We start from the raw sequence: 15,492 nt of genomic DNA on the forward strand, positions 1-15,492 counted from the left end.
TATGGAAAGCCTCTGGCACATAGAAGAAACTCAACAAATAGTAGCCTGGTTTTAAAACTATTGTTCATACTGAAAAGCCCATTTCAACTCTGAGAGCTAGGAGTTTGTTCTTTTGGCAGATTAGATGTAGCTCAACTAACAAGCACACGATCCACTGCTATTCCAGGAGACTTCAGGAGACCTCTCATTCTCATGTGGTCCTTACAGGCCTGGGAGGCACCAGGAGCAGGAGTGTTTTGGGGTGAGTGGACCTTTTGATGTCCTTGGTTCTGATGAAGTTCCCATCAAGGCACCTTTAGGGAGAGAAAAGCAGCCATATATTTGCACAACTCCTTGTCTCTTATGATAAGCAAAAGCTTAATTCTTAATAGTCTATACCACAAGAGCCTGATCAGCCCCTGGAGCTCACTCCTGACTCGTCTCAGCAGACCTGGGACCTGACGTGTTGCCCACACAGCTTGTACATAAAGGCATTCCCAAACCAAATGCCTGCAGGAGAATGACCAGCCTGGTGGGAATTCTAGAACCACACCACATGAGAGAAGACGTAGACATCGGAGAATGCTTAGTTTGGAGAAAAGGAGAAGAGCATTGGAGAGGCATAGGAGAGGAATGAAAAACTAGGTCAATAGTTGATTCTGGGATACACAGCTACTTCTTAAACAGGACACAAGGCCGGGCATGGTGGATCACACCTGTAATCCTAGCACTTTGGGAGGCCGAGTCGGGCGGATCACGAGGTCAGGAGATCGGGACCATCCTGGCTGACATGGTGAAACCCCGTCTCTACTAAAAATACAAAAAAATTAGCCAGGCATGGTGGCGGGCACCTGTAGTCCCAGCTACTCGGGAAGCTGAGGCAGGAGAATGGGGTGAACGCAGGAGGTGGAGCTTGCAGTGAGCTGAGATCACGCCACTGCACTCCAGCCTGGGCAGCAGAGCGAGACTCTGTCTCAAAAAAAAAAAAAAAAAAACCAGAACACAAACCATTAAAAAAAACAGACAAACTGGACTTCATTAAAATTGAGACCATCGAGAGAAAGGCAAGCCACAAACTAGGAGAAGGTATTTGGAATGCATATATCCAACAAAGTACTCAGAGCCAGAAGATACCAAAAATTCACATCAATCAATAAGAAAAAGAGGAAACCACACTACTTTTTCAATGGGCAACAAGTTTTTAAGAAGATAAGTGTACACTTAATACCCAGAAATTTCACTTTTAAGTCTTTACCCAAGAGAAATGAAAGCATGTCCCCACAAAGAACTGCACACAAATGTTCATAACAGCTTTATTCCTAATAGACCCAAACTGGAAACACCCTAAACGTCCATCAACAGGGACAGAGATAAATGAACTGTGGTACATCCGTACAACAGAATACTACTCAGCAATAAAACAGAATGAACTCCTGATGTACAATACAGATGACTCTCACATGCGTTCTATGCAGAAGTCAGACCCAAAACACGACATACTTTATCATGTCATTTATATGAAACTCTAGAAGAGACCAATCTAATCCATTGTAGCAAGAAGCAGAAAAGTGGTTGCCTGGGGTCAGAAGTAAGGGGAATTGACTGGGAAGGAACACAGGGAATCCCTGAGGGCCAATTTAAATGGTCCATATATTGATTTCCTAGTGGATGCAAGAATGTAGCACTCATCAAACAGAACATTTAAAATAGATGCATTTTATTATAAGTAAATTATACCTCAATAAAGTTGAAAAATGGACAAAAGACTTAAACAGGCATGCCTCAAAAGAGGATAGCCACATAGCCAATAGACATATGGAAAAGTTCTCAGCCTATTTATCAGGGAAATGCAAATTAAAACTACAATGAGATACTGCCATGTACCCACCAGAATGGCTAAAAATAAGAAGACTGACAATACCAAGTATGGGCAAGAATGTGGAGTCATTGTCACTCTCATACATGTAAATTGATCCAAGCACTGGTAACTAAACATATGCTCACTTGTGACCCAGCAATTCCACTTCCAATTATAAATCTAAGAGAAACAAGTACATGTGTTCATCAGAATATGTGTACCAGATTTGTAGTAGCTTTACTTGTAATAGCGAAAAACAAAAAACAAACAAACAAAAAAACCCCAGAAATAACCCAAATGTTCATTGACAATGGGATGGCTAAGCAGACGGTGGTGTATGTATCAAATGCAATAGTAATCAGCAATAAAAAAAGAACAAACTATATAATGTGTCACACATGGATAAATCAGATATAATGCTGGAAAAAAAGCTAGACCCACACAAATGTGTACACTGTATGATTCCATTTAAAAGTTCAAGAACAGGCCAGGAGCGGTGGCTCACACCTGTAATCCCAGCACTTTGGGAGGCCGAGGCAGGCGGATCACGAGGTCAGTAGTTCAAGACCAGCCTGACCAACATGGTCAAACCCCGTCTTTACTAAAAATACAAAAATTAGCTGGGCATGGTGGCACGCACCTGTAATCCCAGATACTCAGGAGGTTGAGGCAGGAGAATTCCTTGAACCTGGGAGGTGGAGTTTGCACTGAGCTAAGATCGCACCACTGCACTCCAGCCTGGGTGACAGAGCGAGACTCCATCTCCCAAAAAAAAAAAGTTTAAGAACAAGAAAAAGACTAATCTATGATGACAGAATCAGGAGATTTGTTGCCTCTGAGAAGGGGTGTGAAGGAGCATTCTGGGGGCTGGAAATGTTTCATATTCTGATCTGAATAGTGGTTGCACAAGTGTATGCATATGTAAAAATGTGTTACTGTACCTTCATAAGTTTTGTACTGTATATACATTATTGCTCAATTTTAAAATTATAATTTAAAGAAAAACTCAATTCAAATAACTGAAGAACTATCTTTAGAAGACAGATACCTTGTAGAGGACACAGAATTCTGTTGGACTCCAGATGGGAAGACCCCCTCTAATAAAGTCTCCTAGGCAGCAAAAAGAATTGTCAATTGCGACAGAATGTTGCTCTTAGCAACAGCCCAGCACATGAGAGGTACTCAAATAATTACCTGGATGAATGATCATATGAATGAATGAAACAATCAATGAATGAATGTGGAACAAAACTGACCAGGATTTGAAGCCCAGTTCTACCATTACTGGCTATGTGATTTCAAGCAAATGGTTTACTAAGCTTCAATTTCCTCATCTCTGAAGTGGGAATAAATTCCTCCTTGAAGGACTGTGATAAGGATTAAGTAAAATAGCTTTCAATGCTTAAACTCATTGACCTAGAATTTACATTTCTGGGAATTTACCTTATAGACATTCTTCCACAGTTGCATGAAAAGATAGGCATTTCATAAGTGGTTACTATCATCATCATCACCATTACTATAGTTTGAATGTGTCCTCTCCAAAATTCAGGTGTTGCTATTGTGATAGTATTAAGGGGTGGTGCCTTTAAGAGGTGATTAGACCATGAGAGCTTCCCCCTCATGAAAGGGATTAGGTGCCCTTATAAAGGGGCTTGTCCTTCTGCCTATTGCCATGTGGGAACACAGCAAGAAAGTTCTCACCAGATACTGGCACCTTGATCACAGACTTCTCAGCCTCCAGAACTTTTGAGGAAGAAAAAAAATATGTATGTTCTTTATAAATCACCCAGTCTCAGGTATTCTGATATAGCAACACCAATGGACTAAAAGAAATCATTGCTATCATTTCCATTGACAACATCCCCAAGGAAGCTGCCTTGCAAAATTTATATCCCAACAGATGCTGGGGGACTCTGTCTAGGAGGCAGGAGAGGAGATGCCTCCGGGGCTGGAAGCCTGTGCGGGATGGCCTCTGAGGCCCCTTCTACTCTCCAGTTCTGGAATGGGTTGTTCTTCCCATCATGGGCCCTGTCTTAGGAGACAGAGCAATGTGCCTGGTTCAGCCTGCCCTCAAAGCACTAAGCGAGCTGCTCTCCTCCCTCTGGTTACTGGGGAACCCCAGGGTAGCCAGAAGGCAGCCTAAGGAAGAGAGAAGGAACACCTAGGCTTTTCTTCCCTCCTTCTTCTTCCCCATCACACTCATCAAGACTCTCCATCTAACACCAGAGCCCAGAGTTCAAAGGAAGTAGGGGACCCGTTGTTCTAGCACTGAGGATGACGATGACAGCACAGCTGGAGCTCAGCATGTGACCACCATTAGCATCATCCACATTTATAGGCAGTACCCTGCAACAGACAGGAGAGTCCATGGTTCCCTTAGAAATGTCAGCGTGGCACCCACCTCCACTTGTTCTTCTCCAGCTATTTTTACTGCAGTCAAAATTGGGCAGTACAAGAGCAAGGACCAGCCAGACCAGCCGGATTCAAATCCTAACTCTGCTATTTACTAGCTGTGTGATCTTGAGCAAGTTACTTAACCTCTCTGTGCTTCAGATTCCTCAACTGAAAAAAAGGATATAACACATCTGCCTCAATGTGTCATCGTGAAGATGAAATTGGCTAACATGAATAAAGTGCTTAGCTCAGTGCCTGGTGCATGGTGCATGATCCTATTTGGCAGAATCGAGATGAAATGGGGCACTTGCCTGGAAAAAGATATTTGAGGTCCTTGTGGTCCACCCTGTTTGTGACCTTGCTCAAGTCACTTAATGTCTCAGGGCTTCACTCTTTTAACTTGTGAAGTATACTAATCTGCCTGCCTTGACTGTGCTAAGGGATCTTAAGGATCAAACATGAGAACATTAGTAAAAGGGCTTCGGAAAGGGTAAAAAGAAGGATCACTGTGGCCACGCTGAGGCATGCAGAGCCTATAAACAAAAGTCTATAGTGTGCTGGCTGTGAGAGGTTCTAGAATGATCTCACCAGCAGTCACGGTGGCTGGGGAGAGTCACCTGGAAGCCAAGCACATATGGTGGGGATGCCTTCCCGATGTTTCACCTCCCAGCCCCTCTCCTCACAAGTGGGTCAGAGCTTGAGGCATGTGTGCTGTTAGAAGGTGGCCAATGCTTCCTTTGTCCTGGGCCCACTTCCGTCTACTACAGCCCCCACTTCTATCCCTGGAGATGCCCAGGATCCTGTACCTGGAAAGGGGCCACAGCCTTCCTGACCCCAGCTGAGACCACCTCCTCTGAGCCCAGGTCTGCGCAGGGGCTGAACAAAGAGGACTAAAGACAAGAACAGCAAGGCCCCGCCCTCACAGAGTTTAGGGTGTCTGTGGCTGCAAGCCAGACACACCAGCTTTGCAGGAAACAATGGAACAATTATGAATTGGGTATAATCAGGGAACTCGTGGTGGACTGGAATCAAGGAGGGCTTCATGGAAGAGATGGGATCTGAGCTGGGCTTTCAAAGTGAGGACAGGAAGAGGGAGAAAGGGGAGGACAAACAAGGCCATGGGCAGGCACAGGGCACACATTCAATAAATACTTGTTGAATGAATGAGTGAGTGAATGCATGGATGAATATGGTGCTTGCAGGGACTAGCGAGCCACTTTGGAGTCAGCACTGAGAATTTAAGTGGCTTCAGAGACCAGGCAGGCAGCATCGATAAGTAAACCAGACCTAGTATGAGATGACAGGGAGTGGTGGAGACTGTGATAAACTGGATGTCCACAGCCTATCGGCATTCACAGACAAAAAGATTTCAAAACACAGGAAAGGAAAAAAACAACTTAAACTTTGCAGGCCAAAACCAGCTCCAGGGTCACAGTTCACCTCTTCTTTGGTTTACCTGGCAAGGAGTTAGAGCAATTTCAAGCAGATCTCGTGTGGCCCAGGGAAAGATGGGACTAGAAGGACAAGGCCCTGGGGTCCAGAGCACCGGCTGCCCTCTACATATGGGACGGACATCTCCTTGCAAAGCCCCAGGCTCCCCATCTCCATCAACCACCGTGGGCGTAGGATGAGGGGTCAGGCTTCCTCCCCAAGACATCCCTTCATGCCCCCCGAAGTTCAGGGTGCTCTGCCTGATGCAGACCACATTCTCGGGGACCAGACTGGAACGTGGCTTTGGGGACGTTCAGGAGCTGGAGAACATGGGGCCGTGGGGCACTGCGGCTCTAGTCTATTCTGTTCCACTGAGAATCGGGGGCTAAAGGCAAGTAGCTCCACCTGTATGTACAACAGGGACCCCACCACCCCGCATAATGCCTGCCTTCTTACTCTGAGGGGATGTGGGATAGACACATGGGATAATCAGTGAGAAAGGGCTTGCTCCAAAATCTTAGAATGATTCCCCCACAGCCAGGAACAGACCCCCGCCCACCGCAGCCAGCTGCACCACCCACGCCCCCAGGCTGGGACCCCGCACCTTTGGCCTTGTAGTACTCGTGTTCCAGCTCCCCCTCGTCGTCCTCCGAGGCGTAGTTCAGCAGCTCTGCTTCGTACAGGGCCAGGAAGTCGATGTCCTTCTTCCTCCGCTTTTTCTTCTGGGGCATCATTCTGTCGGCTGCCTTTTCCCAGCGCTCGCGGGCTCACTGTGCCGCCTCCTCACACCTGCGGGAACCTGAGACCTCCTCCCTGGGCTCTGGCGCCCACGGCCCTCCTGTAGCTCAGGCCTGGGTGGGCCAGAGTACCCCCTTTTCTTGGTTTCCCCGTGCCCAAGACGCTGTTCCCTCTGCCCTCTCTGGCTCCTGAGCTGAACCTCAGTGCCTTATCTCTGAACCTCCTGTCCCTGTCCCCTCCCACCACCCTCTGGTGAGCCACCTCCTCCTCTGTACCTGTCCTGGGGCTTCTCCTTGGGCCTCATCACTTATTTATGGCGTTCAGGGCAGGCTGGCCTCCTTCCTCTCTCCCCTCCCCACCAGCCCCCTCTCCTCCCCATGGAGAATCAGGTGACACGGAGCCCTTGGCGTCCACTTCCCACCTGGCCTGACAGCCAGGGGGCCACCTGGGATCCCTCCAGGCCACCCCAGGGACAGGTGAGGGCTCCTCACCCAGGAGATCTCCCAAGCCTCACAGCCCACACAGGACCCTCCTGAGGAAGGCGGGGTCCCGGAATCAGCCAGGCTCCCAGGACTCAGAGGCCCCCGTTTCTCTCCATTATTCATGACCTCTGATCGCCTTACGGAGCAGGCGGGGTTCTCACTGGATCCTTCTCGTTCTCTCTCTCTGCTTCCATCTCCCCAAGACTGCGGGCTTCCGGAAGTGGCCGCTGGGCACGAGGAAAGCTAGGGCACCTCTCACAGACACTCAGACAACTCTCCCCACTGCCCCTGCCAGGTGAGCATTATATGCACTAAAGTTTAAACATCATCTTAGCTGATGCCTTCCCAGGTGAACTCACGAAATCGATCAGCTCACCTGGACTCACAGGAGAGTCTCAGCAAGCTCCTACCCCAGGGCGCACAGCCCTGGCTGCACACCAGAATCCCCCGGAGAGGTGTTGAATACTAATGCGTGGGTCCCATCCCCAAAGATTCTGATTTGCTTGGTTTGGGACGCAGCCTGGGCTCCAGTTTGCAAAGCTCCTGGTGACTTTCATGTGCAGCTGTGTTGAGGGGCCCTGCATCGCTTCCCAGGTATGTTAGGTGTGCTGACAGGAGCCCTCTACAAGCAACACGTGTGATTTTGTCCTCTAAGCCAAAGTAGTGACTCTAAAGGAGAATTTCAGGTGGAGAGGAGGAGAGGACTTGGAGGGGACGCCTGAGCAGCAGTCTGCACTCACATGCCTACCCGGCAGCCTGGGGCAGCTTTGGTCCTGCCCTGCTGTTTGGAGCCATTCAAATCTTCCACTAGGGGGAGGCATCTCTAACCCCGAACGTTCCCACCCAGGAAAGATCAATCTTCCCTCCTTCCCTATTCAGCTGAGGGGCCGCCCTTGAGGCAACTCAAAGTCCGCTGAGGACCAGGAGTGAAGTTTAATAGTGGGTGACGCGCGCCCCCTTCTGGCAATACGTGGTTTGACCGCTGCTGTTTACACCTGGATTCTTCAGGAAGAGTCCTTCCTTTAAGGATCACTAGGAATCTACTGAGAAAACTCATTTTACACGAGTACCCATTCAGGGAAAAGACAACAAAACGTTTCTTAGAATTCTTTTTTGAGACGGAGTCTCGCTTTGTCGCCTAGGCTGGAGTGCAGCGGTGTGATCTCAGCTCACTGCAACCTCTGCCTCCCGGGTTCAAGTGATTCTCCTGCCTCAGCCTCCTGAGTAGCTGGAATTACAAACACGTGCCACCACGCCCAGCTAATTTTTGTTTTTTTGTTTTTTTGTTTTTTTGTTTTTTTGTTTTTTTTTTTTTTTTTTGAGACGGAGTCTCACGCTGTCGCCCAGGTTGGAGTGCAGTGGCACGATCTCGGCTCACTGCAAGCTCCGCCTCCTGGGTTCACGCCATTCTCCTGCCTCAGCCTCCTGAGTGGCTGGGACTACAGGCGCCCGCCACCGCGCCCGGCTAATTTTTTGTATTTTTTTAGTAGAGACGGGGTTTCACTGTGGTCTCGATCTCCTGACCTTGTGATCCGCCCACCTCGGCCTCCCAAAGTGCTGGGATTACAGGCGTGAGCCACCGCGCCCGGCTAATTTTTGTATTTTTAGTAGAGACAGGGTTTCGCCATGTTAGTCAGGCTGGTCTCGAACTCCTAAACTTGTGATCTGCCCGCCTCGGCCTCACAAAGTGCTGGGATTACAGGCATGAGCCACTGCGCCCGGCTGTTTCTTAGAATTTTAAAAGCTGAAATCAAAATATTTTTAGAGAATCCCATGGTACTGGAACACACTGGCTAGGAGGTCAGGGAAATAATTTCATATTATTTCTATATTATTTCAAGGTTCTCCAGAGTGACAGAACCACTAGGGTAGACAGATCAATAGATATATGAAAGAAGGCTTACTAGGGGCATTAACCCATGGGATTATGGATGCTGAGAAGTCCCACAACAGGCAGTCTGCATGCTGGAGATGTAGGAAGGCTAGTAGTGTGGTGGGTCCAAGTCAGAAGGCTTGGGAAGCTGGGAAACCCATGGTGTAGTTCTCAGTCCCAGGCCCAAAACCTGAGAAACTGGTGGTGAGGGGGTGCTGGGGCAAGTCCCAGAGTCCAAAGACTGGAGAACCTAGAGTTCTGATGCCCAAGGACAGGAGAAGAAGGGTGTCCCAGCTCCAGGAGAGAAAGAAAACATTCACCTTTCCTTTGCCTCTCTGTTCTGTTGGGGCCCCAGTCGATTGCATGGTGCCCACCCACATTGAGGGCACATATTCCCCACTCAGTTCACTGACTCACATGCCAGTCTCCTCTAGAAACACCCTCACGGACACACCCAGAAATCATGCCTTACCAGCTCTCTAGGTATCCTTAATCCAGTCCTGTTGACACCAAAAATTAACCATCACAAATACCAAGAGTTGATAGGGACATGAGCAGCTAGAACTCTCACACTGCTAGTTGCAGTGTGAAATGGTACAGCCACTTTGGAAAATAAAGCAAAGCAAATACTACCCATGCAACCCAGAAATCCCACTCCTTGGTATTTACCTAAGAGAAATGAAAAAGGATGTCCACACAAGATCTGTGTGTAAATGTTCATAGAAGCTTTATTCATAACCAAAAACTGGACAAACTCAGGCGTTCATCACCTGGCCAGTGGGTAAACAAACTGAGGTACATCTGTACAGGCAATAATACTCAATAATAGGAAGGAAGGGAGTAGGGAAACATGCTACAACATGGATGCATCTGGAAAGCACTATACTAAGTGCAGAAAAGTGGTCAGAAAAAATACATGTTGTGTGATTACATTGATGTAACATTCTCTAAAAGGTAAAACTGTAGGATCGGAAAACAGGCCTGATGGGTGCAGTGCCTCACACCTGTAAACCCAGCACTTTGGAAGGCCAAGGCAGGAGGATCGCTTGAGCCGAGGAGTTTGGGACTAGCAGCAACATAGGGAGATGCAAGCACCTGGGAGGCCTTTTAGTTACATCACACCTGCTGACACCCTTTCGATAAACAAGTCAACACATACATCTAAGCCCAGAGTCAAGAGGCAAGGAAGTGCTCTCTATTTTGGGGGCTGTAAAGTTACATGGGAGGGGGTGTGGACACAGTGAGGGGTGAAGTATTGAGACCAATGATTCACTCCATCCCAACTGCCTATTTTTTCCCTCAGACTTCAGTTTTTCTAAGCAAGTCCTGTGTGCCTCCAGTGCCTAGCAGAAAAGGAACGTGACCTTTGAAAGTAAATGAATGAGTGAATTACAAATATGTAGTGGGAAGGTGGTGATAGTGAGCATACATTGATGCAAATAACATACACGCATGTCCGGGCAGCTCCGGCTCCCACCACAGCTCCCCACCGACTACGTGCCCCTTATTTCTCAAGGTAACCAGCTAATCTGATGTCTCAAAATGAGGCATCTCCTCCTATGGGAGCAGGAGAGTGAGGCAGTGTTGTGAGGTTGGTGGCTTTCTGGTTCACTGAAATGTTAGTTCCCACAGCCACTTTGGGCAAGCCTTCTCCCTGGATTCAGCTACTCAGAGTGTTGGAACAGTGAGCCTTCAACCACTTCTGCCCCGCTCCAACCCACTCTGCTCAAAGCAGATTTTATTAAAAATAAATCAGATCATGTATCTCCCCAGCTTATGTGCTCCAGTGGCTTTTGCTAACCTTAGGACAAAACCGTAACCTGTCTCCAAGGCCTGCGGGCTCTCACCTCCTTACCCCATTCTCCAACCACACTGGTTCCAACCTGCCCCATTTCCACCAACCCCATTGCTCTTCTGATGGCCTCACTGTAACGATCAAAAGCACACCCAGTCCCCTCATTGTCAATGGCAGACAGACCCCATTTTTGGAATCAGACCTCTCCTCTCTCTTCCCAGTGCCACTGCCTTAGTCCTCTCCTCCCACCTCTCTCACTGGGATCACACCCCTACTGGCCACCCAGCAAATTACTCCCACCTCACTCAGGCTGGAATTCCTACAGTTCACCTGCAAGAATCATTTCTCCAGAAAATTGATGTGAGGACACATTATTTCCTTGTTACCTTCTCTTCCAGGAAACAAATGACCAATTCCTTAGCCCTGTTTGCAAAGTCCCCCCAAAGTCTGGTGCTGCCTCTGTCCTCTGCACCCCACCCCACCCTGTGTGACCATATGCAAACTCATTTCTTGCTGACCTTCAGATTCAGATCCATCTGCTTGTAATGCCTTGCCTTCCCTCAGTGGCAAGTTCCAACATGCAATCCAAGGCCCAGTCTGCAGTCACTTCTGTAAAACCTTCCTCCAGCTCCTCAAGTTCCTCTCTCCTTTGCTCGTACCTCAGTTGTTGCACACAGCTCATCATTTTGTAATTACTTCGGTACCCAGTACCTCTAAGAGGCAGGACTCCCAGACACGATAAAAAGCACATTTATTTTTGCTTAGTGAGAACCGTCCTTCCCTTGGTCTGTGACAGTTTGGTGGATCACCTTCAGATCTTTTAAAAGTTTTACAGACCCTAAAAGTGATGAACATTGTCTCAAGTCAACAATTAGAGCTGTGTAGAGCCTGTAGGAGCCCACACTGGATGTTCACGAAACTCAGCCTTTTCCATGTCTCTTCCTCAGCCAGGCCTGGCAGCTCAGCTGCTATCCAGGGAAGGGGCCAGTCACCTCCTGTTCTGCTGACCTCCTCCTGCTCTTGGTAGTTGCGGGTTCTGACATGTGCCCCAGCCACCCCCACCGCAGGGTTGGGTCACTCTCACGAGAGGACTCTACGTATTCCTGTGGTCCTCACGGATGTTTAAAGCCAACTCTTCTGTGGGAAGGCCTGTGGGTTTATTCCCAGGCTCCCCTCTGACCAGGATCCCCTGACATGGGCCTCTCCTGATCCCACCTCCACTTTCTGCTCCAGAACTACACCCGATAGCCTCCCACTGCCAAAGTCCCCTTACCCCTTCCAAAGACCTCTAGCTGACTTTTAAGCACACATCCCCACCACCAGGACTGATCCCAGTTTGACCCTCTATCAGCCCAACTCCGCTGCTCTGGGCCCCTTCAGCTTCCTCAGGCTACAGTGGGGCGCCAGCTCCGGTGCTCTGGGACCCACCTGGGGGAATCCACAGCAAACTCTCTGGATGGCCCTGTGAGAGCCCTTCTCGCTAAGCCTGGAGTCAGGAGGAAGCACTGACCCCCCCAACCTCTACCTTGGGGATGGGGTTCCTGGCCCAGTTTTCTCCATGAAATCCTTTTAAAAAATCAATGCGGATCATGTGTGGTGGTTCACACCTATAATCCCAGCACTTTGGGAGGCTGAAGAGGAAGGATCACTTGAGCCCAAGAGTTCCAGACCAACCTGAGAAACATACTAAGGCCCTATCTTTACAAAAAATAAAAAAATTAGCCAAGCTACTCAGGAGGCTGAGGTGGGAGACTCTCATGAGACTGGGAGGTCAAGGCTACTGTAAGCCATGATGGTGCCATGGCACTTCAGCCTGGGTGACAGAGCAAGACCCTGTCTCAAAAAAAGAACAAAACAAAACAAAAAATCAACGATTCTATCAGCGTTCTGTCATCCTTTTTATATCTTTAATCTTTGAGAAGGGCCCAAGAACAGTTTAACTGGTTTTCGGCTGGTTTGTCTGAAAGCTCTGTATGTGGTCTAGGGCCTCCTTACAGAGCGGCAGTATCGTAGCTTGATGCCTTGGTTGAAACTCCCCTCTTCGTATCTAGTTACACTTGCTGATCTCTCTCCTCCTGTAAGCAATCCCATTCTCAAGTGGGACTGATGTCTTAGACTTCCGTGCCCCTGCTGAGAAGCGTCATCCGTGACACAGCCCTTTCCTCCCCCACCCCCATCATCATCTGTCACTGGCCTGCTTATCCATCTGGCTCCTTGGGAGCTCTCAGCCCTATCCCCTTCGCTCCATCCTACATCACCCATCGCCCTGGTTCTCACCACCAGCAGCAGCCTCCTAAATGACCTCCTTTCAAGCACTCTGGGCCCCAGCAGTTTCACATTTCACGCTGCAGCCAGGGTGAGCTTTTTCAGTGTCAGTCTGATCATGTCCTCTTCCTCCTTATGACCCTTCAAGGACTAGCTGATTCTCTTAAAATCAAAATCAGTATTGGTTATGGGGCCACCTTTCCCCACAGGGTCTCACCTCTGTCCAGTTCTCCAACTTTATCTCCCACCATGTCCCCCGCCTTTTCCGGGTAGGAGCGCGCTGGCCTTCCATGAGCGTCCTAAGCTCTCTCCTGCCTGGAACTGCATCCCCCACAACTCCACCTAGCTAACCCTCTCTCCTGGGAAGCCCCCCTTGGTGCTCAATCCCAGTTCAGGGCTACCTGTCTGAGCCTCTCATAGCACTTGCATGTTCCTTTGTAGTATGGTTTATAACAAAACATTTAGCAATGAGGTTTTTTTGATTACCTGTATTTCTCTGGTCAGACACTATGTTCCATGAATGCAGTGATTGAATGTGCATTTGCAAACTCTTGTATTCTCAAATACTCAAGTAGCTTGACCTAAAGCAGGGGTTCAAAACATATTTGTTGAATGACTGAAGTGACAAATAATGTGTATTTGATAAATATTTATTAAACTATAATCACCTTTCATCTTCAGCTCGTTCATACATTCATTCATTCAAAAATATGTATTGAAGTTCCACTTCCCTGTTTGTCAGCTCTTTTTCTTACTATGATAGACAGAAGACAGGCGAGGTGCAGTGGCTCATGCCTATAATCCCAGCACTTTGGGAGGCCAAGGCAGGAGGATGGCTTGAGCCCAAGAGTTTGAGACCAGCCTGGGCAACATGGCAAAATCTCATCTCTAATAAAAATAGAGAAATTAGCTGGGCATGGTGGTGCACACCTATGGTCCCAGCTACTTAGGAGGTTGAGGTGGGAGGATCACCTGAGCCCAGTAGGCGGAGGTTGCAGTAAGCCAAGATTGTCCCACTGCATTCCAGCTTCAGTATCAGAACGAGACCCTATCTAAAAAAAAAAGGCAATGCCCAGGTCTCAGAGATGACCCTCCAATAGTATCCTTAGGTTCCGTCATTGCTTGCTTGAGTGTCCGACATTTTACAGTTGTCATAATGAAACATTTGAACATTTGAACATCTTACAGCTGTCACCAAAATTCATCTTAGACAGGAAATGCTCTTCTTTGAGAACATATCTTTGGAAGGTGGAAGGTGAGCAGAGACCCAGGCTCAGCAGGAGACCAAGCAAACAGAGAATGATTCAATAGCTCCAAAGAGAGAAATGGGGAGATGGAGAGATAAGAAAAGGAAGGCCAAGAGGGAAGAGGTGGCCAGAGAGGTAGGGTAAGGCCAAGGTCGTGAGGAGTGTCCACACCAGAAACTTGGCCAACAGCTGGGCTGTCTCCTTTTCAGGATGTTTGAAGCGGTCTCGATCCTGTTCCCCCTGCTTCCCACCACACTCTGGGACACACTACGCCATCACAGATATTAAGGAAAGGGCAGCATCTAATATCTGGATGGTCAACAATACAAAACAGAAACATGCCCAAAAGCAGGAGTCTGAAGGCAGTGGGGTCGTGGAAACACCAGTCCCTGGGAATTTGCAGAAATCATGGGGAAGGCTTTGGGCTTTTCCAAGATGCAGATCTGGGGACTCCAAGCAATGTTAATTACATTTCATGGGGCAAACAGGCTCAAACTAGGTATTTTGCACACAAATGCAAAAAACTTTTGATATAATTCTGTCTTAAATACACTCAAGGAGATTGGCATTGAACGAAGTTTTTTTTGTTTGTTTGTTTTGTTTTGTTTTGTTTTCTCTCTCTCTACAAATGGGTAATTAGTGCTCAGATGCCCTTAGTGTGACTTTGGACCTCGATAGAGCTGCTTTGCTTAGAGAAAGGTAGGTCTGCATAGCCATGGGATCTGCTTCCAGTTACGAGTGCATCTCCAACTCACCTGCCCCAGGCAGCTCCAGCCCTCAAGGCAGGTAACTCCAGCCCTCAGGGGCCCTCCCTCCTCCTGCTGAAGCTCCAGAATCCTCTCTCCGTGTCATTGTACACCTTTGTATACTGTCAATTTAGCATGCCACTCAACTTGATCTTGATCTTGATCTGGGCTCTAAGCCCCTGCTGTGAGCCCATCTACTCCCTGGGTCAGATGGCTACTCCTGCCAGCTACCCACAGGTCTCCTGATTCTCATCTGCCCCCAACACTGCCCAAAAGTCTGCCCAGGGTGGCCATGGGCTCTTCACAATACCTGGCAGCTCCCCACATTGGGCTGTGCTGCTGTCAGCCCAGTGCAGCCCAATCCCCATAAACACACACAAAAACACACATGCATACACACACACACACACACACACACACACACACACACGGCCACAGCCAGAGTCTTTGCTAGATGAACCATTTGACTGGTTTTATTAGATAGAAACTGAGGGCCATTCAAACACAGTGACAGATACAAAGTACCCTGATGATGTTTTTAGGTGTAGCATCACAGTCATCACTTCAGAATCACTACTCAAAGACAGCCACACACAAGCTGGAATTATGCTACAGGAGTTTGTATAAACCACTGCTCCCAGAACAAAATTTGCATACAAATAAGATCAGGCCTGCAGCCCC

General features: G+C 48.2%; 1 protein-coding gene across 1 annotated transcript in view; it reads right to left on the bottom strand.

Annotated features, from left to right (window-relative positions):
* LOXHD1 (lipoxygenase homology domains 1) overlaps positions 1-6,399 on the bottom strand; it is a 182,387-nt gene extending 175,988 nt beyond the window's left edge. The window contains exon 1 of the mRNA XM_025365185.1: positions 6,270-6,399. Within this exon, the coding sequence (XP_025220970.1) occupies positions 6,270-6,399 (130 nt within the window). The remainder of the gene's footprint in view (positions 1-6,269) is intronic.
* Between the last annotated feature and the right edge of the window lie 9,093 nt (positions 6,400-15,492).

This window comes from Theropithecus gelada, chromosome 18 (genome assembly GCF_003255815.1).
Source record: "Theropithecus gelada isolate Dixy chromosome 18, Tgel_1.0, whole genome shotgun sequence".
Classification (NCBI taxonomy): domain Eukaryota; kingdom Metazoa; phylum Chordata; class Mammalia; order Primates; family Cercopithecidae; genus Theropithecus; species Theropithecus gelada.